Here is a 13,675-nt window from a genome sequence, read left to right on the forward strand (position 1 = left end):
TTGTGTGTGTGTGTGTGTGTGTGTGTGTGTGTGTGTGTGTGTGTTGTCAACATCCTTTGATGATATGCATTTCTTAAAATCATTCAAGTTGCAAATTCCTTCAAATGTTTTCTCATGAGAAGCCCTTAGTCATAGATTTTCTGAATCAGAGTTGGCACTTTTTTTTCTTTTTGTGGAGTTTGCACTTTTCAAAAGTTATCTCTGTATGTTGCCATTTGACCTTCCAGAAGGGAGGCCTCATTGAAAGTCCCTCTACCACTCAGCCCTGGCCCTCTCCCTTCACCTTCATTGCTGGGAGTCTCAGAACCCTCGCGGCCCCGCCCTGTCGGCCCCGCGGCCACGCCTTTCAGCCCGAGGCCCCGCCCTTCAGGCCCCGCCGCCCCGCCCTCCAGGTCCCGAGGCCCCGCCCTCCCGGCGTGCCTTGCGCATCTCCTTCTGTGACTCCCGGCGGCGGGGGTTGGGGTCTGCTGCGGTTGTTGCCCCGCGCTCGGGTGCTGGTGGGTGACTGCCAGCAAATGAAGCGCCCTGCGGCGCGGTGGCGGGGGCCTCGGGGAAAGCACCGAGGAGGCCGGCGCGCCGTCCCCAGCTGCACTTGGCCGCCGGCCCACGACGCCTGGAGGCCGCCCAGTCGCTAGGGAGCCCGGTCCGGGCTCAGCAGGAGGGCGGGCGATGGACCAGTACTGCATTCTGGGCCGCATCGGGGAGGGCGCACACGGCATTGTGTTCAAGGCCAAGCACATAGAGGTGAGCTGGGCCCGCGGGGGCCTCCCGGGCTTTCCTCCTTGGGTCCCATTCATTTCTCTCTGTGGGGTGTACCTGTTTCCGAACCCCGGCTTGGGCCCTTGCGCCGGCCTCCCTGTCTCTCTCCTCTCGCCGTGTGTGCTCATCACTTTAACCCCTTTAAGGGGTGCGGGTGGAGGCGTCCAGACTGTGGCCAGCTGCATCCCACAAGGGTCCCCTAGGAGCGCGCTGTGGATGCTTCTGAACTGTTTGATTTCCCTCCAGGACGGGATGGGGGCACTTTTCCATCTCACGAGGGCCTCAGGCCTCTGCGTCCCACCCAGAGGACGCGTTTCTCGTCCCCTCGCCAACCTTTCCCAGGGGGAACGGGGTGGCAGTGTCTGCGTTCCGTCCTGCACAGACTGGAGAGATCGTTGCCCTCAAGAAGGTGGCCCTGCGGCGGCTGGAGGACGGCATCCCCAACCAGGCCCTGCGGGAGATCAAGGCCCTGCAGGAGATCGAGGACAATCAGTATGTGAGTGAGGCTGGGGTCCGGGGCACCTCCTCCCGCCCTCCTCTACTCACTCCCACTCTGGGGAACCTACACCCATTCTACTGGCTCGTATGCTCCCCCCTCTCACTTCCTTCCTTCCTTGTCCACGTAGTCACTCTTATTTACCAAATTACTTCATTCCTCACTCACTCACTTTCTTGTTCATCCACTTACTTCTTTCTGTACTCATCCATCCATTCACTAACTTATGCCTTATTTCTCAGAACTGTTTAGTGATTTCTAGTAGCAATGATAACTGCCACCTGTTGAGCTCCTGTTACATTCTGCAGGCTGGGTTAACCGCTTGACCTCCATGGTCCTTCTGAGTTTTCTGGCTACTCTGCCAGGGAGGTTTCAGGATCTGCCTCTCTCAGACCAGGGGAGCAGGGCCAGCCACCAGCATATGGGGGCTCAGCTTGTCTGTGGAGGCTTTGGACCAGGTCTGATTGAGGAGTCTGGATGTTTTAACTTTGGGGCCTTTTGTAGGCCCTACCCGGTGCTGGGCACTGGCAACGTGGGAAAAACTGGCCCTCACCGGGCTCTTGAGAAGTTAGGTGTGGTAAGGGAGATGGACCGAAGCTACAGGGCCCAGCGGTGTGGTTTGTGCTGTGACAGGACTGGGAGGGGCTGTGGGCACATAAAGAGGGACATCTTATATTCCAGCCTCATTCTCTTTGGCTCCCTCTCTTGTCCATGTCAGGAGTAGAGAATGTGCTCAACTTCCCGGGGAGTGACAAGAATGGCTCGGCCTTGGATAAGCGATACTCTGATTTGTTCCTTAATCTCTGAAGCTATTCATGATATATTGGGTGACAACGGCATGCTCTAAAACTGTTTGTCATCCCGGGTTTGTATGAAAACATTATGTGTGTATGTGAATGTGTGTCTGTATGCCGTATCTATTGTCAAGTCTGGGGGAATATACTCTAAGGTTGATTATAGTAGGTAGGATTTTCCTTTTGTTGTTTTTAAAAAAGTAATTTTGGCCTTAGCTGGTTTGGCTCAGTGGATAGAGCGTCAGCCTGCAGACTGAAAGGTCCCAGGTTCGATTCCAGTCAAGGGTACAAGCCCGGGTTGTGGGCTTGATCTCCAGTAGGGGGCTTGCAGAAGGCGGCCGATCAATGATTCTCTCTCACTGTTGATGTTTCTCGCTCTCTCTCTCTCTCTCTCTCTCTCCCCCTTCCTCTCTGATATTAATAAAAATATATTTTAAAATTCTTTTAAAAAGTAATTTTGTCTCTTATCTGAATGTATGTGTGTTTCACTCTGTACTAGTAAAATGACTATGTACTCGCCCCCAAATCAGGAAAATAGCAGTAAGGCCCCTCATTTTTTGAGGAGCGTGACAGGGCTTGCTGACAGCACCTGTGTGGCCATCAGGAGGCTGGTGACGAGGCCCTGCATCCTGTGATCAGCAGGCCTGAGGTTCTATCTTTGAAACACTCTGGATTTCACCCTGGCCCAGGCCGCTCTCACCTTTCACCAGAACAACCACAGCAGCCTTCCCACTGCTGCCCTGCCCCACAGTCAGAAACATGTAGATGACATTGTCCATTCCCAGTGGCTTGTCTTTACACTGAAAGCAGTCACCATCTGCGCCCACCCCCCTCCAGCCTTTCTTTTCATTCATTCAACACAGCTTCTTAAGTGTCACTCCCGTGACAAGCACCATCTAGGCTTTGGGGCAGAAGAGAGCAGAGAGCCTTCCCACATGTACATGTCCCTCCCTCCAGCCTCCTCTCTGTTCTTGCCTCGGGGTTTTGTGCTTGCTGTCTGCTGCCCAGAGCTCCTGTCCAGCTCCCTGTATAACCAACTCCACCCCATTCTTTCTCTTCTGTCCTCATTAGAACCATTTGTCAGTAGTCTGTTCCCCTGTGCTGTGAGCTCCTTAAGGTCCCCTTTTCTTGCTCATTCCTGTGCAGTCCAACCCCTGTGACCTGTGGGCCCTCAGTACATATGACGTGTCTCCAGCTGTCACAGTTCTGGGAAGTAGTGATCGCCTTTTCTTGGTGCTGGGATTTAATGGCCCTAGAGCAGTGGTCGGCAAACTCATTAGTCAATAGAGCCAAATATCAACAGTACAACGATTGAAATTTCTTTTGAGACCCAAATTTTTTAAACTTAAACTTCTTTTAACGCCACTTCTTCAAAATAGACTCGCCCAGGCTGTGGTATTTTGTGGAAGAGCCACACTCAAGGGGCCAAAGAGCCGCATGTGGCTCGCGAGCCGCAGTTTGCCAACCACGGCCCTAGAGGAAACCAGAGGAGACTTGAATTCCTGTGTGTGTGTGTGAGTGTGTGTGTGTGTGTGTGTGTGTGTGTGTGTGTGTGTGTGCATGTGTGGGTGAGTGTTGATTTTCTGGTTAGTGGGCTGGGTGGGGAACCAGATGTTGTCCTAAGTGGCCTTACACCTCCTTTTCCCTGAGTGTGAGTGGAGTGTTAGAGTGGGGGCCTGTTTTCTCTCAGGAGACAGGAACAACAAGAGGGCACCCAGCTCCTTGGTCCCAGTTCACGTCACCTCCTCTATCTGCCCTGTCCTCTGCTGTGGCAGGACTGGGGGTTCCAGAGGGAGTCTGAGCCATGTGAGTCTGGGGGCTGACGGGATGCCCTGCCTGCAGGTGGTGCAGCTGAAGGCCGTATTCCCGCACGGGGCAGGCTTTGTGCTGGCCTTCGAGTTCATGCTGTCAGACCTGGCTGAGGTGGTGCGCCACACCCAGAGGCCACTTGCCCAGGCACAGGTCAAGAGTTACCTGCAGATGCTGCTTAAAGGTGTCTCCTTCTGCCACGCCAACAACATCGTGCATCGGGTCAGTCCCAGCGTGGGCTGGGGCGGGGCCTGAGGGCCAGTTGGATTGGGGCTGGACCAGCCCTTGGAGAAGACAAGGCCGGAGGCGGGGAGTGAGGGGGTGGGCCTGTGGGTAAGCACTCTGGGGTGTGTCCTGCAGCGGGCGGGGACTTGGGCTGGCCCAGGTGCTCAGCCTGCCAAGCCCCAAGGTCCTCCTGGGGCACTAGAAGAACTGATGCTTCCTTTGGTTCTCAGGACCTGAAACCAGCCAACCTGCTCATCAGCGCCTCAGGCCAGCTCAAGATAGCGGACTTTGGCCTGGCCCGCGTCTTTTCCCCAGATGGCAGCCGCCTCTATACGCACCAGGTGGCCACCAGGTAGGGAGGGCTGGTTCCCAGGCAGGACCTAGCAATGCTCCCTCTGGGAAAAGATGCTTCGGGCCTCTCTAGACATTGCTCATGAGGCTGGTATGGGGGCCAGGGTGACCTTCTGGGCAGCCTCCTGTCGGACTGGTGACTTGGCTGTGACCACTTACCCTTCTCTTGCAGGTGGTACCGAGCCCCCGAGCTCCTGTATGGTGCCCGCCAGTATGACCAGGGGGTCGACCTGTGGTGAGACTGTGGGCTGGGCAAGGGGGGAATGCGGGTCGAGGAGTCACCTTTTCCTCCTGGGCATCGGGATCTCTAAGCTGCTTAGGGGTGTTTTCCTGCTCTGAGCTCTAGGTTGCCTTGGGCTGTCTTTCCCAGTTAGGGTATCTGAGGAGTTTGGGATCAGTGTTCCTCTCCAGGACATTTTGGAGCTGGTTGGGGGTTGGGTGGGATCGGAGTGGTCGTCCCAGTGGGAAGTTTCCTGAGGTGTGGCGCATGTAGCTACTCTGCAGGGGACTAGAAGCCCGGGATGCAATGGCCCTGAGCGATCCCGGGGCCTGGGTCCCTGGGTAGTAAGGCTCTGAGCCTTTGCTTCAGACAGAATGGCGTATACATGCCTAAGAGTTTGAGATTGGTGGCTGTGTGGAGGTCTGTCCCAGAATGTGAGGAGGTGGGCTGTGTGTCCCCGAGTGGGGAGCTCTGGGAAGTTGCAGAACTGTTGAGTGGTTATTGTGTGTTGAAGATTTGAGGTGGAGAGATGCTTGGAGAGGGGGCTGTGCTCTGTGTTCTAGGCAGGAGCTCTTTGTTTGGGGGCTCCGTCTTGGCTGTGAGCCCTCTAGGCTACTTTGTGCAAGCGTCGAGAGGTAGGTGCTGGTGTGAGGAGACGTGTGTCCGTGGTGGGGAGTGATGGAGCTGGTATGAGTAGGCCTGTGTTTATGGTGTGAGACGATGGAGCTGGTGTGGGGAGACCGGTGCCCGTGGTGTGAGTCTGTGAGCTGTTTGGCTTCTGTATCTGCAGGGCCGTGGGCTGCATACTGGGGGAGCTGTTGAACGGGTCCCCGCTTTTCCCAGGGGAGAACGACATCGAACAGCTTTGCTGTGTACTTCGCATCTTGGGCACCCCTAGCCCTCAAATCTGGCCGGTTTGCAGGGGCCCTCAGTGGGGAAGGGAGGGGGGAGGTGCCCTTCATTCCCCCCAGTAACTGGTGACTCCCCTCTCTTTTGGCCCCATGCCGCCCTAAAGTCCCAGACCACTGTCCTGGCCCAGCTTGGGGGCTCTCCCTCCCTGCTGTCCGCTGTCCCGTCCTGCCTGCCCCTAGCACCTGCAGTTCTCTCCAGGTTGGGGGTGGAGCAGGTTCTGGAAAGGGTGGAGGCACGAGGGACGGAAGAACTGAGGACTGAGTGAGTGAGTGAAGACATGGGCGATGGGGTGAGAGTGGGACACACGGATGGGGCAGCAGCCAGTAGCCTGAGCAGGTGGGCGACAGGGAGCGAGAACTGACAGAGGGAGCTGGTGGGCAGGGCTGGCCCTGAGGCGCCCCATTCTCCTCAGGAGATCACGCAGCTGCCCGACTACAACAAGATCTCCTTCGAGGAGCAGGCGCCTGTGCCCCTAGGAGAGGTGCTGCCAGACGCCTCTCCCCAGGCCTTGGACCTGCTGGGGCAGTTCCTCCTCTACCCTCCACGCCAGCGCATTGCAGCCTCTCAGGTAGGGGGACCATGCCCCTGACCCTCCTCACTCATGTTCATGTGACTCAGGAGGTCAAGGTCCCTTAGAACATGTGATGGGGGCCTGGAGCCACCATGCCTCTCTTGAGCAGACCCCGGAGGGGCTGTGGGCAGGACAGAGTGGCCCATTGGAAGGGCGTGCCCACCTCACAGAAGACAGCACCTCCGGTTATGGGTGACTCACTTCCTCATGCCTTCGTTGCTTCAGCAAGTATTTACTCAGCATTGGCATATTCCAGGCACTGTCCTGGGCCTTGGTGCAGAGCGAACAAGTGGTCATGGCCCCATCCCTGTGGGGTCTCTACCTTGTGGTGAGGCAGGGCACCCAGGCAGTGGGGGTCGGGCTTCCTGGAGGATAGGTTAAGGCACGGGAGGTGTTTCCTCGTGAGAGATGATGAGGCCCGGAGAGGAGGACCGAGCAGGACGGGTTGTGGCAAGGAGGCAGGGAAGGAGGGGGGGACCGTGGGCCAACGGCGCCAGGGTCTCTGTGGCTGGTACCACTCCCCTCCCCACGCCTGGCACTAGCAGTGTATGTTCATGCATGCACTTGGTGAGTACCATGTCCACAGCGCCTTCAGAGTGTCCTGGCCAACTTAGCACTTCTCAGCCCCAGTCTAAACCCCTCCCCTCCGTTCCCAGAATCTCCTCCCGCCCATTCAGTGTCTCCTCCCACCTGGCAGAGGGCGTGACCTTGTCCAGACAGGCCAGCACACCCTCTGCAGGGCCCTCCTGTTGTAGCTCCCTCAGAGGAGAGCCCAGGTCCTAGTGGCCCCCAGGAGTCACAGGCTTGGGGCTGTTACCTCTGTGACTGCCTGTGACTGGCCCCCAAGGCCCACCCAGGGCCTTCCAACGTCCATGACTTCCATGTGGACCGGCCCCTCGAGGAGTTGCTGTTGAACCCAGCCCCGCTCTGGCACCAGGGCTCCCTCCATGTCCTAGGGTCTGTGCACTTCTGTCCCTGGGCCTCACTTACTCATCTCTCTTGTCTTTGTTCAAGTGCCTCCTCCCAGGGGCCTCCTCTCACCACTGCAGGCCTGCACCTCTTCAGCACTAGTCCTTTGACACACTGACTATCTTACTTCTCTGTGTTGTTTATTGTCCCCCACTCCCGGCACGTGGAGGCCTGTGCGCTGCTGCACCCCTAGCCTCTGGAGCCGTGCTCAGTCAGCACTCAGAAGTGAGTCAGATGAGCAGGTGAAGGAAGGAATGAGCCCTGCCGGGCAGCACTTGTCTCCCCTGGCTCAGGGAAGTGAGCTGAGGCTGGGACAGAGAAGGGATTGGTTTCTATATGCTGTTCCTTCTTGTCACCCCCAGGCCCTCCTGCACCAATACTTCTTTACAGCTCCCCTGCCTGCCCACCCTTCAGAGCTGCCAATTCCCCAGCGCCCAGGGGGACTGGCCCCCAAGGCCCACCCAGGGCCTTCCAACGTCCATGACTTCCATGTGGACCGGCCCCTCGAGGAGTTGCTGTTGAACCCAGAACTGATTCGGCCCTTCATCCCGGACAGTTGAGATGCTGGACCAGGCCCCACCGGCCTGTGTTCCAGAGCCTCTAGTTCTTCTACTCCAGTCTCACTCAACTCATGGCCACACTACCACCACACTGGGCTCACTGCCAGGCAATGAGGATGTCCAGCCCCAGCAGAGACGGAGGCCCGAGGCTGTGTGCTGCTGACATACCATCAGAAAGGGGCAGTGCGCCCACTACCATGCTGGCCATGGTGCTGCTGCTCCAGGCACTGCCTTTCTGGCCAGGGCAGCTCCTGGCAGAGCCTTCTGAGAGCACAGAGTAAGATGTCCTCAATTCAGAAACCCAAGTGGGAAGGGAGGTTTGGTTTGCTTTTGTTCTCAAGGATGTTAAACACTACTTCAGTTTTGAGATTTATTATAAAAACACCCAAGGAGTTCTGCCTGGTGTCTGCCTTTCTTCCATTCCTATCAAGGGAAGTGGTCGAGGTGGCATCCTCTCCTGGTCTTCGCTTCTCTGTGGTCGCTGGGAAAGTGACCCCATTCATGGCTACTCTAATCTTGGGGGCTTCTTAGGGGCTTTATATGATGGAGCTTCTATTTGGAGGTGACCTGGCAGAAGTCCAGCCCCAAATATGGCTCAGGTTGTGAACCAAACACCTAAATATGGTTTATAGACATCTCCACCTTTGGAGAAGGGTGAGCCAGAATCAGTTGTGCCATCTTCTTTCTTAGAGAAGGAGGAGACAGGCATTCCTGAAACTCACTTGTTAATTCAATAAATCACAATACAATTCCATCTGGCTCTTGTTTTTCTTATTTAGTAATTTGATAAGACAGTTGTAAAATATATATGGAAATGTAAGTGTTGAAAGGAAGCAGAAACGAGAAGAAGAAGAATGAAAGGGCTTACCTATTAGATACCAAGACTTGTCATAGGGCTGTAATAATTGAGACAGTGGTGTTGGTTCAAGGATAGATAAAAACAGGCAGATTAGAGAAATTTATTCTTAGTAATCTTTTAGAGGCCCAGTGCACAAAAATCCATGCACTGGGGGGTTGTGGGGGAAGGTCCCTCAGCCTAGCCTGCCCCCTCACAGTCCAGGAGCCCTCAGGGGATGTCCTACTGATGCTTAGGCCTGCTCCCTGCAGTCTGGCCTCCCTCTGAGGGAGGCGACCAGGTTGATCAGGGGAAGGCACCGCTCCCATCACCCCGCTGCTGCCGCCGCTGCCAGCCACTGTAGCTGCCTGCCCTCGGCCCTCGCAGCTGCTGCGGCTTTGTTCGGAAGGACGTCTGGAAGGATGTTCTGCTGTCCAGTCTAATTAGCATATTATGCTTTTATTATAGACTAGAGGCCCGGTGCACGAAATTCGTGCACGGGGAGAGGGGTCCCCTCAGCCCAGCCTGCACCCTCTCCAATCTGGGACCCCTCGGGGGATGTCTGACTGCTGGTTTAGGCCTAATCCTAAACCAGCAGTCAGACATCCCTCTCACAATCTGGGACTGCTGGCTCCTAACCACTCGCCTGCCTGCTTGTCTGATCCTAACTGCCCCCGTGCCAGCCTGATCACCGCTAACTACCCCCCTTGCCAGCCTGCCCTCCTCTGCCGGCCTGATTGCCCCCAACTGCCCCCCCCTGGCCTAGTCACCCCACACAGCCTGCTGTTTAGTCATTTGGTTGTCCCTCACTAACCCCCCTGCTGGCCTGGTTGCCCCCAACTGCCCCCCTACCAGCCTGGTCGCTCCCAACTGCTCCCCCACTGGCCTGGTCGCCCCCAACTGTCCCCCCTGCCGGCCTGGTCGCCCATGCAGCCTGCTGTTCAGTCGTTTGGTTGTCCCTCACTAACCCCCCTGTTGGAAGCTGCCCATTGTCTTCACTATCAGAGAGGTGTGGACAAGGAGCCTGGAATGCTGGTGAACCTTGAGCCCTGGCAAAGGTCAGAGCTATGCACCAACTGTTTAGTCGAGACAATGGTAGCTGAAGCAATTTCCTGACCAGATAGTCATGTAAATCCTTACTGATAAGATAGTCTGTCTATTACTGGAATTGCCTGCCTAAGGGCTATTGGTGTATCCCAAATTGAATAAAAGATGGCAAGGCCTGAGCACAAGTAGAGTCCTTCCTGTTGCGTTGGGCTCCCGCCTGGCCCCCCCCCCCAATTTCCAAATTATTATTTCTTGTCTCGTCTCTGTCATTTGCGTGCGGCCCTTCTCCAGAGCCCAAATCCTGAACCATGTGGGATGTGGGTCGTCACACCCCCCTGCCAGCCTGGTCGCCCCACGCAGCCTGCTGTTCAGTCATTACTGTGAGGGAATCCTGACCAATTTGCATATTACCCTTTTATTAGTATAGCTATTCATTCTGTGTCCCATGTGAATAAACTTATGTAAGCACTGAGGACAGAGGTGACTAACACTGCCACCTCTGCTTTTAGAGGGAATGTAAAACACAAACTCCAGTTGTTGCTTTCTGGAGGGGAAAGTGACCATCTCATGTCTTTAAAGATGTTTTCAGGATCTGGCCTCTGCCTGTTTTTTCCAGCCACATCTGTGTCAGAATGTCTAGCTCAGTTTCTGGTAACTCTCACCTCCATATAAATGGGGACTTATATCCATACCCTTGACCATTGACCCGCAAGCAGCCCCACTCACATAAGACCCTAAACCTTAACCCACCCTGACCTTGACCTTAACTCTGTTCTGACCCTTATTCATCACCCTGACTGACATATACACTCACCCTCACCCAATTCATTGTCAGACCCTTACCCACCTAAACCTGACCTTGATCTTGGCATTGACTGTGACCCTCACCATAACTCTGACCCCACCTGACATAGAACTTAACCTTTTTCATGAACTTCCCCATCACTCTCACAATAACATTGACCCTCTCTAATTGGCATTCATACTTTGAAGCTCATCATAACCCTGATCCTGATACTTAACATGGCTGTCATACTTATCCTGACCTTGACTTACCTTTGACAATGACTATTTGTTACACTGGTCATGACTCAACACTATCATGAATGAGACTCTTACTACACTTAATCTGATTGTGACTCTCAACTTCACTCTATCCCTACCCCTAGACTGAATTCTCACCTTAACAAGGACCATCATAGTCATCCACTCTAACCATAGAGCCCAACCTTGAACCACTCACACTGAAACTAGTCTGCACTTCAAACCTTACCAGGACCCTGATCCTACATTGACATTAACCCAGACCTCAATTTCACCCTGACCTTGATCCTCATCCTAACTGACCTTAGAGCAGAACCTGGACTCACACTTGGCTGTGAACCTGACGTGAAATCAAACTTGGACCATCATTATGATGACCATCATCTTCAGCGTGGTCAATGCCCACATCTTGACCCATCCTTGAACTTAAACCTGACAATAACTGGTAGGTGGAATAATGCTCAGCCCTCAAAGATGTCCATGTTCTAACCTATGAAAATGTTGCCTTACATAGCAAAAGGGCTTTGCAGATGTGATTAAACATACAGACCTTGACAAGGGAAGAGTATCTTAGATTATCCAGGTGGGTGTATATGCAAGAGAGAGTTGAAGGTAGGAGGTCTGAACTCCAGCAGCAATAAAAAACAAACCCCACATTGACTTAATTGACCTTGACAATGAATATCATGCTCACCCTGAACTGACTATCCTAACCTTGATCTGGACCCATAACCTGACACTGACCCTAACTATCCTGAATATCAGCCTCACCCTGACCTTGATCCTGAATCCTACACAGAATTGGACATTCACTGTCAACCCAAGTGCAACTCTCAATCTTACCTCACCCTGACAATAACCCCCTGACCTCCATCCTCTCACTGATCCTCTAATGGACACTCAACCTGACCCTGGTCCTGACCTTGATCATGACTCTCACATTGATCTTGAACTTAAACACCCTGGCCCTAAAATTTCCCTTACACTGATCTTGACCATGAACCTGATTCTGACACCTCTTTCTCATCCAGATCCTTAACCTGATACAGAATTTTACCCTGAACTAGACACCCACCCTCACTCTGATTCTGACCCTTATTACTCTGTCCCTCATCTTACATTCATTCTGCGACTCTGACCTGCTCTGACCTTGAACTTGATCATGACCTTCACCCTTAAACTAACTGATCTGACGTGGCCAGGGCCAGGATCAAGTCTAGAGTGAAGTTTAGGGTCAGGGCCCAAGGCAAGGGTGAGGACCAGGTTAGGGACCATGGTAAGGAAGGCATGAGGTTTAGTTAGGGCTAGGGTATGGGCAAGTGCCAGCGCCAACGTAAGAGGGAGGCTGAGGGTCATTGTGAAAGTAAGGGTCAGGGCCAGGATGAAGTTCAGGGTGAGGGTGTCAGGATCAGGGTTAGGTGAAGGAACGAGGGGCTAATAAGGACTAGGGTGATGAGCAGGGCAAGGCTGAGGAAGAGGGTCAGGATAGGGGCACATGGCAGGGCCAGGGCCAGGGTGAAGGCCAGGTATGAACCAGGTGAGAGGGCCAAGTCAAAGGTTAGGTTTAGAGGGGAGGGGTGAGGTTGAGGTGGAGGACTGGACACATGTATTGGTAAAGTAAGGTGACCAGATGTCCCGCTTTTGGCGGGACAGTACCGATTTTTAACAATTTGTCCCGCGTCCTGCGGCGCTTTAAAAAAGTCCCGATTTTTGAAAAGAATGCACAAGCTAGGGAACAGCGGGAGAACGGGAAGGGAATATACGGTTTTCGGCGGTCATGTGGCTATTTAGCCAGGATATGAGTTTTATATTATTTTTTTAAATTTTATAATGTTAAAATTTAATAATAACAAATAATTGTTGAGAACTGATTATTGAGAACTGCTTATCAAAGTTCGCATTGTTGATCAGTTGTTAGAATTCGACCACCACTGTTTGGACTTAATGAACAATGGCATTTTTTGGGATTGGCAACGACGAAAACATTTTGTAACTGTCTCTCAGACGATACACATCGTACTGCGTGCTAGTAAGCTAGTTAAACAAGTGATGTCATTACAAATCAGCTATTCAGATAATTTAGGTAAGTAATTTATTTATTTCATAAATACATAAATTTTCTTGAATTTAGCAGACAATACTCGTATTATTTATATTTTATAGTGGCGGCAAAAAGTCTAGCGCCGGCCTTAAAAGTGACACGACTTACGTTACGGCAAATGCAGAGGAAAAATAATACAAGTTAGTATTGTTATTATTTAGAAAGAAATATAGGATTAAAATAATTTTTAAAATATAGTTACTTTATAACAATTTAATTTATAAACTAACAATAAAATATGTTCATGTAATTATGTACCTACTTACTGTGTTTTTAAGCAATATATATAGAATAATTTATAATATAATTTTAAAATATATTTTTTAGATTTTTAACATAATGAGTAAGAAAAGAGGATGCAAATTCAACGATGATCTAAGAAGTGAATTTCCTTCTATTAAAAAAAACAAAAGCAATTACAATATAGACCAAATTTTTAATCCAGACCCCCCCCCCCCCCCCGCCCCCCTGCCCGAAACCGGTTTGGCTCAGTGGATAGAGAGTCGGCCTGCGGACTCAAGGGTCCCAGGTTCGATTCCGGTCAAGGGCATGTACCTTGGTTGCGGGCACATCCCCAGTAGGGGGTGTGCAAGAGGCAGCTGATCGATGTTTCTCTCTCATCGATGTTTCTAACTCTATATCCCTCTCTCTTCCGCTCTGTAAAAAATCAATAAAATATATTTTTTAAAAAAAAGAACACCCCCCCCACACACACCCCGTCACCTTATGGTAAGGGGTAAGACCACGGCGCAGGGCCAGCAGCACAGCGAGGGGTCCAGAGGTGCGGGTTCAGGGCCACTGTAAGGTCCAGGGAAAGTCAGGACGAGGGTGGATGTCTCTAGAAGGGCATGGGCGAGGAGGGTCAGGGCAAAGGCGAGAAGCAAAGGTGAAGTCAGAGGCAGACCCAAGGCCTGGGAGAGGCGGCGTTAGTGCGGCCACAGCACAGCGGGAGGAGCGGCCGGGGAGCGGCGGACGGGTCCGG

The 13,675-nt window shown here is 52.9% G+C and overlaps 1 protein-coding gene across 1 annotated transcript; it reads left to right on the top strand.

Annotated features, from left to right (window-relative positions):
- The first annotated feature begins 412 nt into the window (after nucleotides 1–412).
- Nucleotides 413–8,415, top strand: CDK20 (cyclin dependent kinase 20). The gene is made up of 8 exons (XM_079789904.1): nucleotides 413–744; nucleotides 1,142–1,255; nucleotides 3,892–4,080; nucleotides 4,314–4,435; nucleotides 4,607–4,669; nucleotides 5,445–5,568; nucleotides 5,979–6,134; nucleotides 7,469–8,415. The coding sequence occupies exons 1-8, from the start codon at nucleotides 670–672 to the stop codon at nucleotides 7,664–7,666; spliced, it is 1,041 nt and encodes a 346-aa protein (XP_079646030.1). The 5' UTR covers nucleotides 413–669; the 3' UTR covers nucleotides 7,667–8,415.
- Nucleotides 8,416–13,675: the final 5,260 nt, after the last annotated feature.

Source organism: Cnephaeus nilssonii, assembly GCF_951640355.1.
Source record: "Cnephaeus nilssonii genome assembly, chromosome: 14".
Lineage (NCBI taxonomy): Eukaryota > Metazoa > Chordata > Mammalia > Chiroptera > Vespertilionidae > Cnephaeus > Cnephaeus nilssonii.

Coding starts and splice junctions, on each gene's coding strand:
- CDK20 (XM_079789904.1), top strand. CDS start 670: ATGGACCAGTACTGCATTCTGGGCCGCATCGGGGAGGGCGCACACGGC. Junction 4,436..4,606: donor ACGCACCAGGTGGCCACCAG/GTAGGGAGGGCT, acceptor CTTCTCTTGCAG/GTGGTACCGAGCCCCCGAGC. Junction 4,670..5,444: donor GACCAGGGGGTCGACCTGTG/GTGAGACTGTGG, acceptor CTGTATCTGCAG/GGCCGTGGGCTGCATACTGG.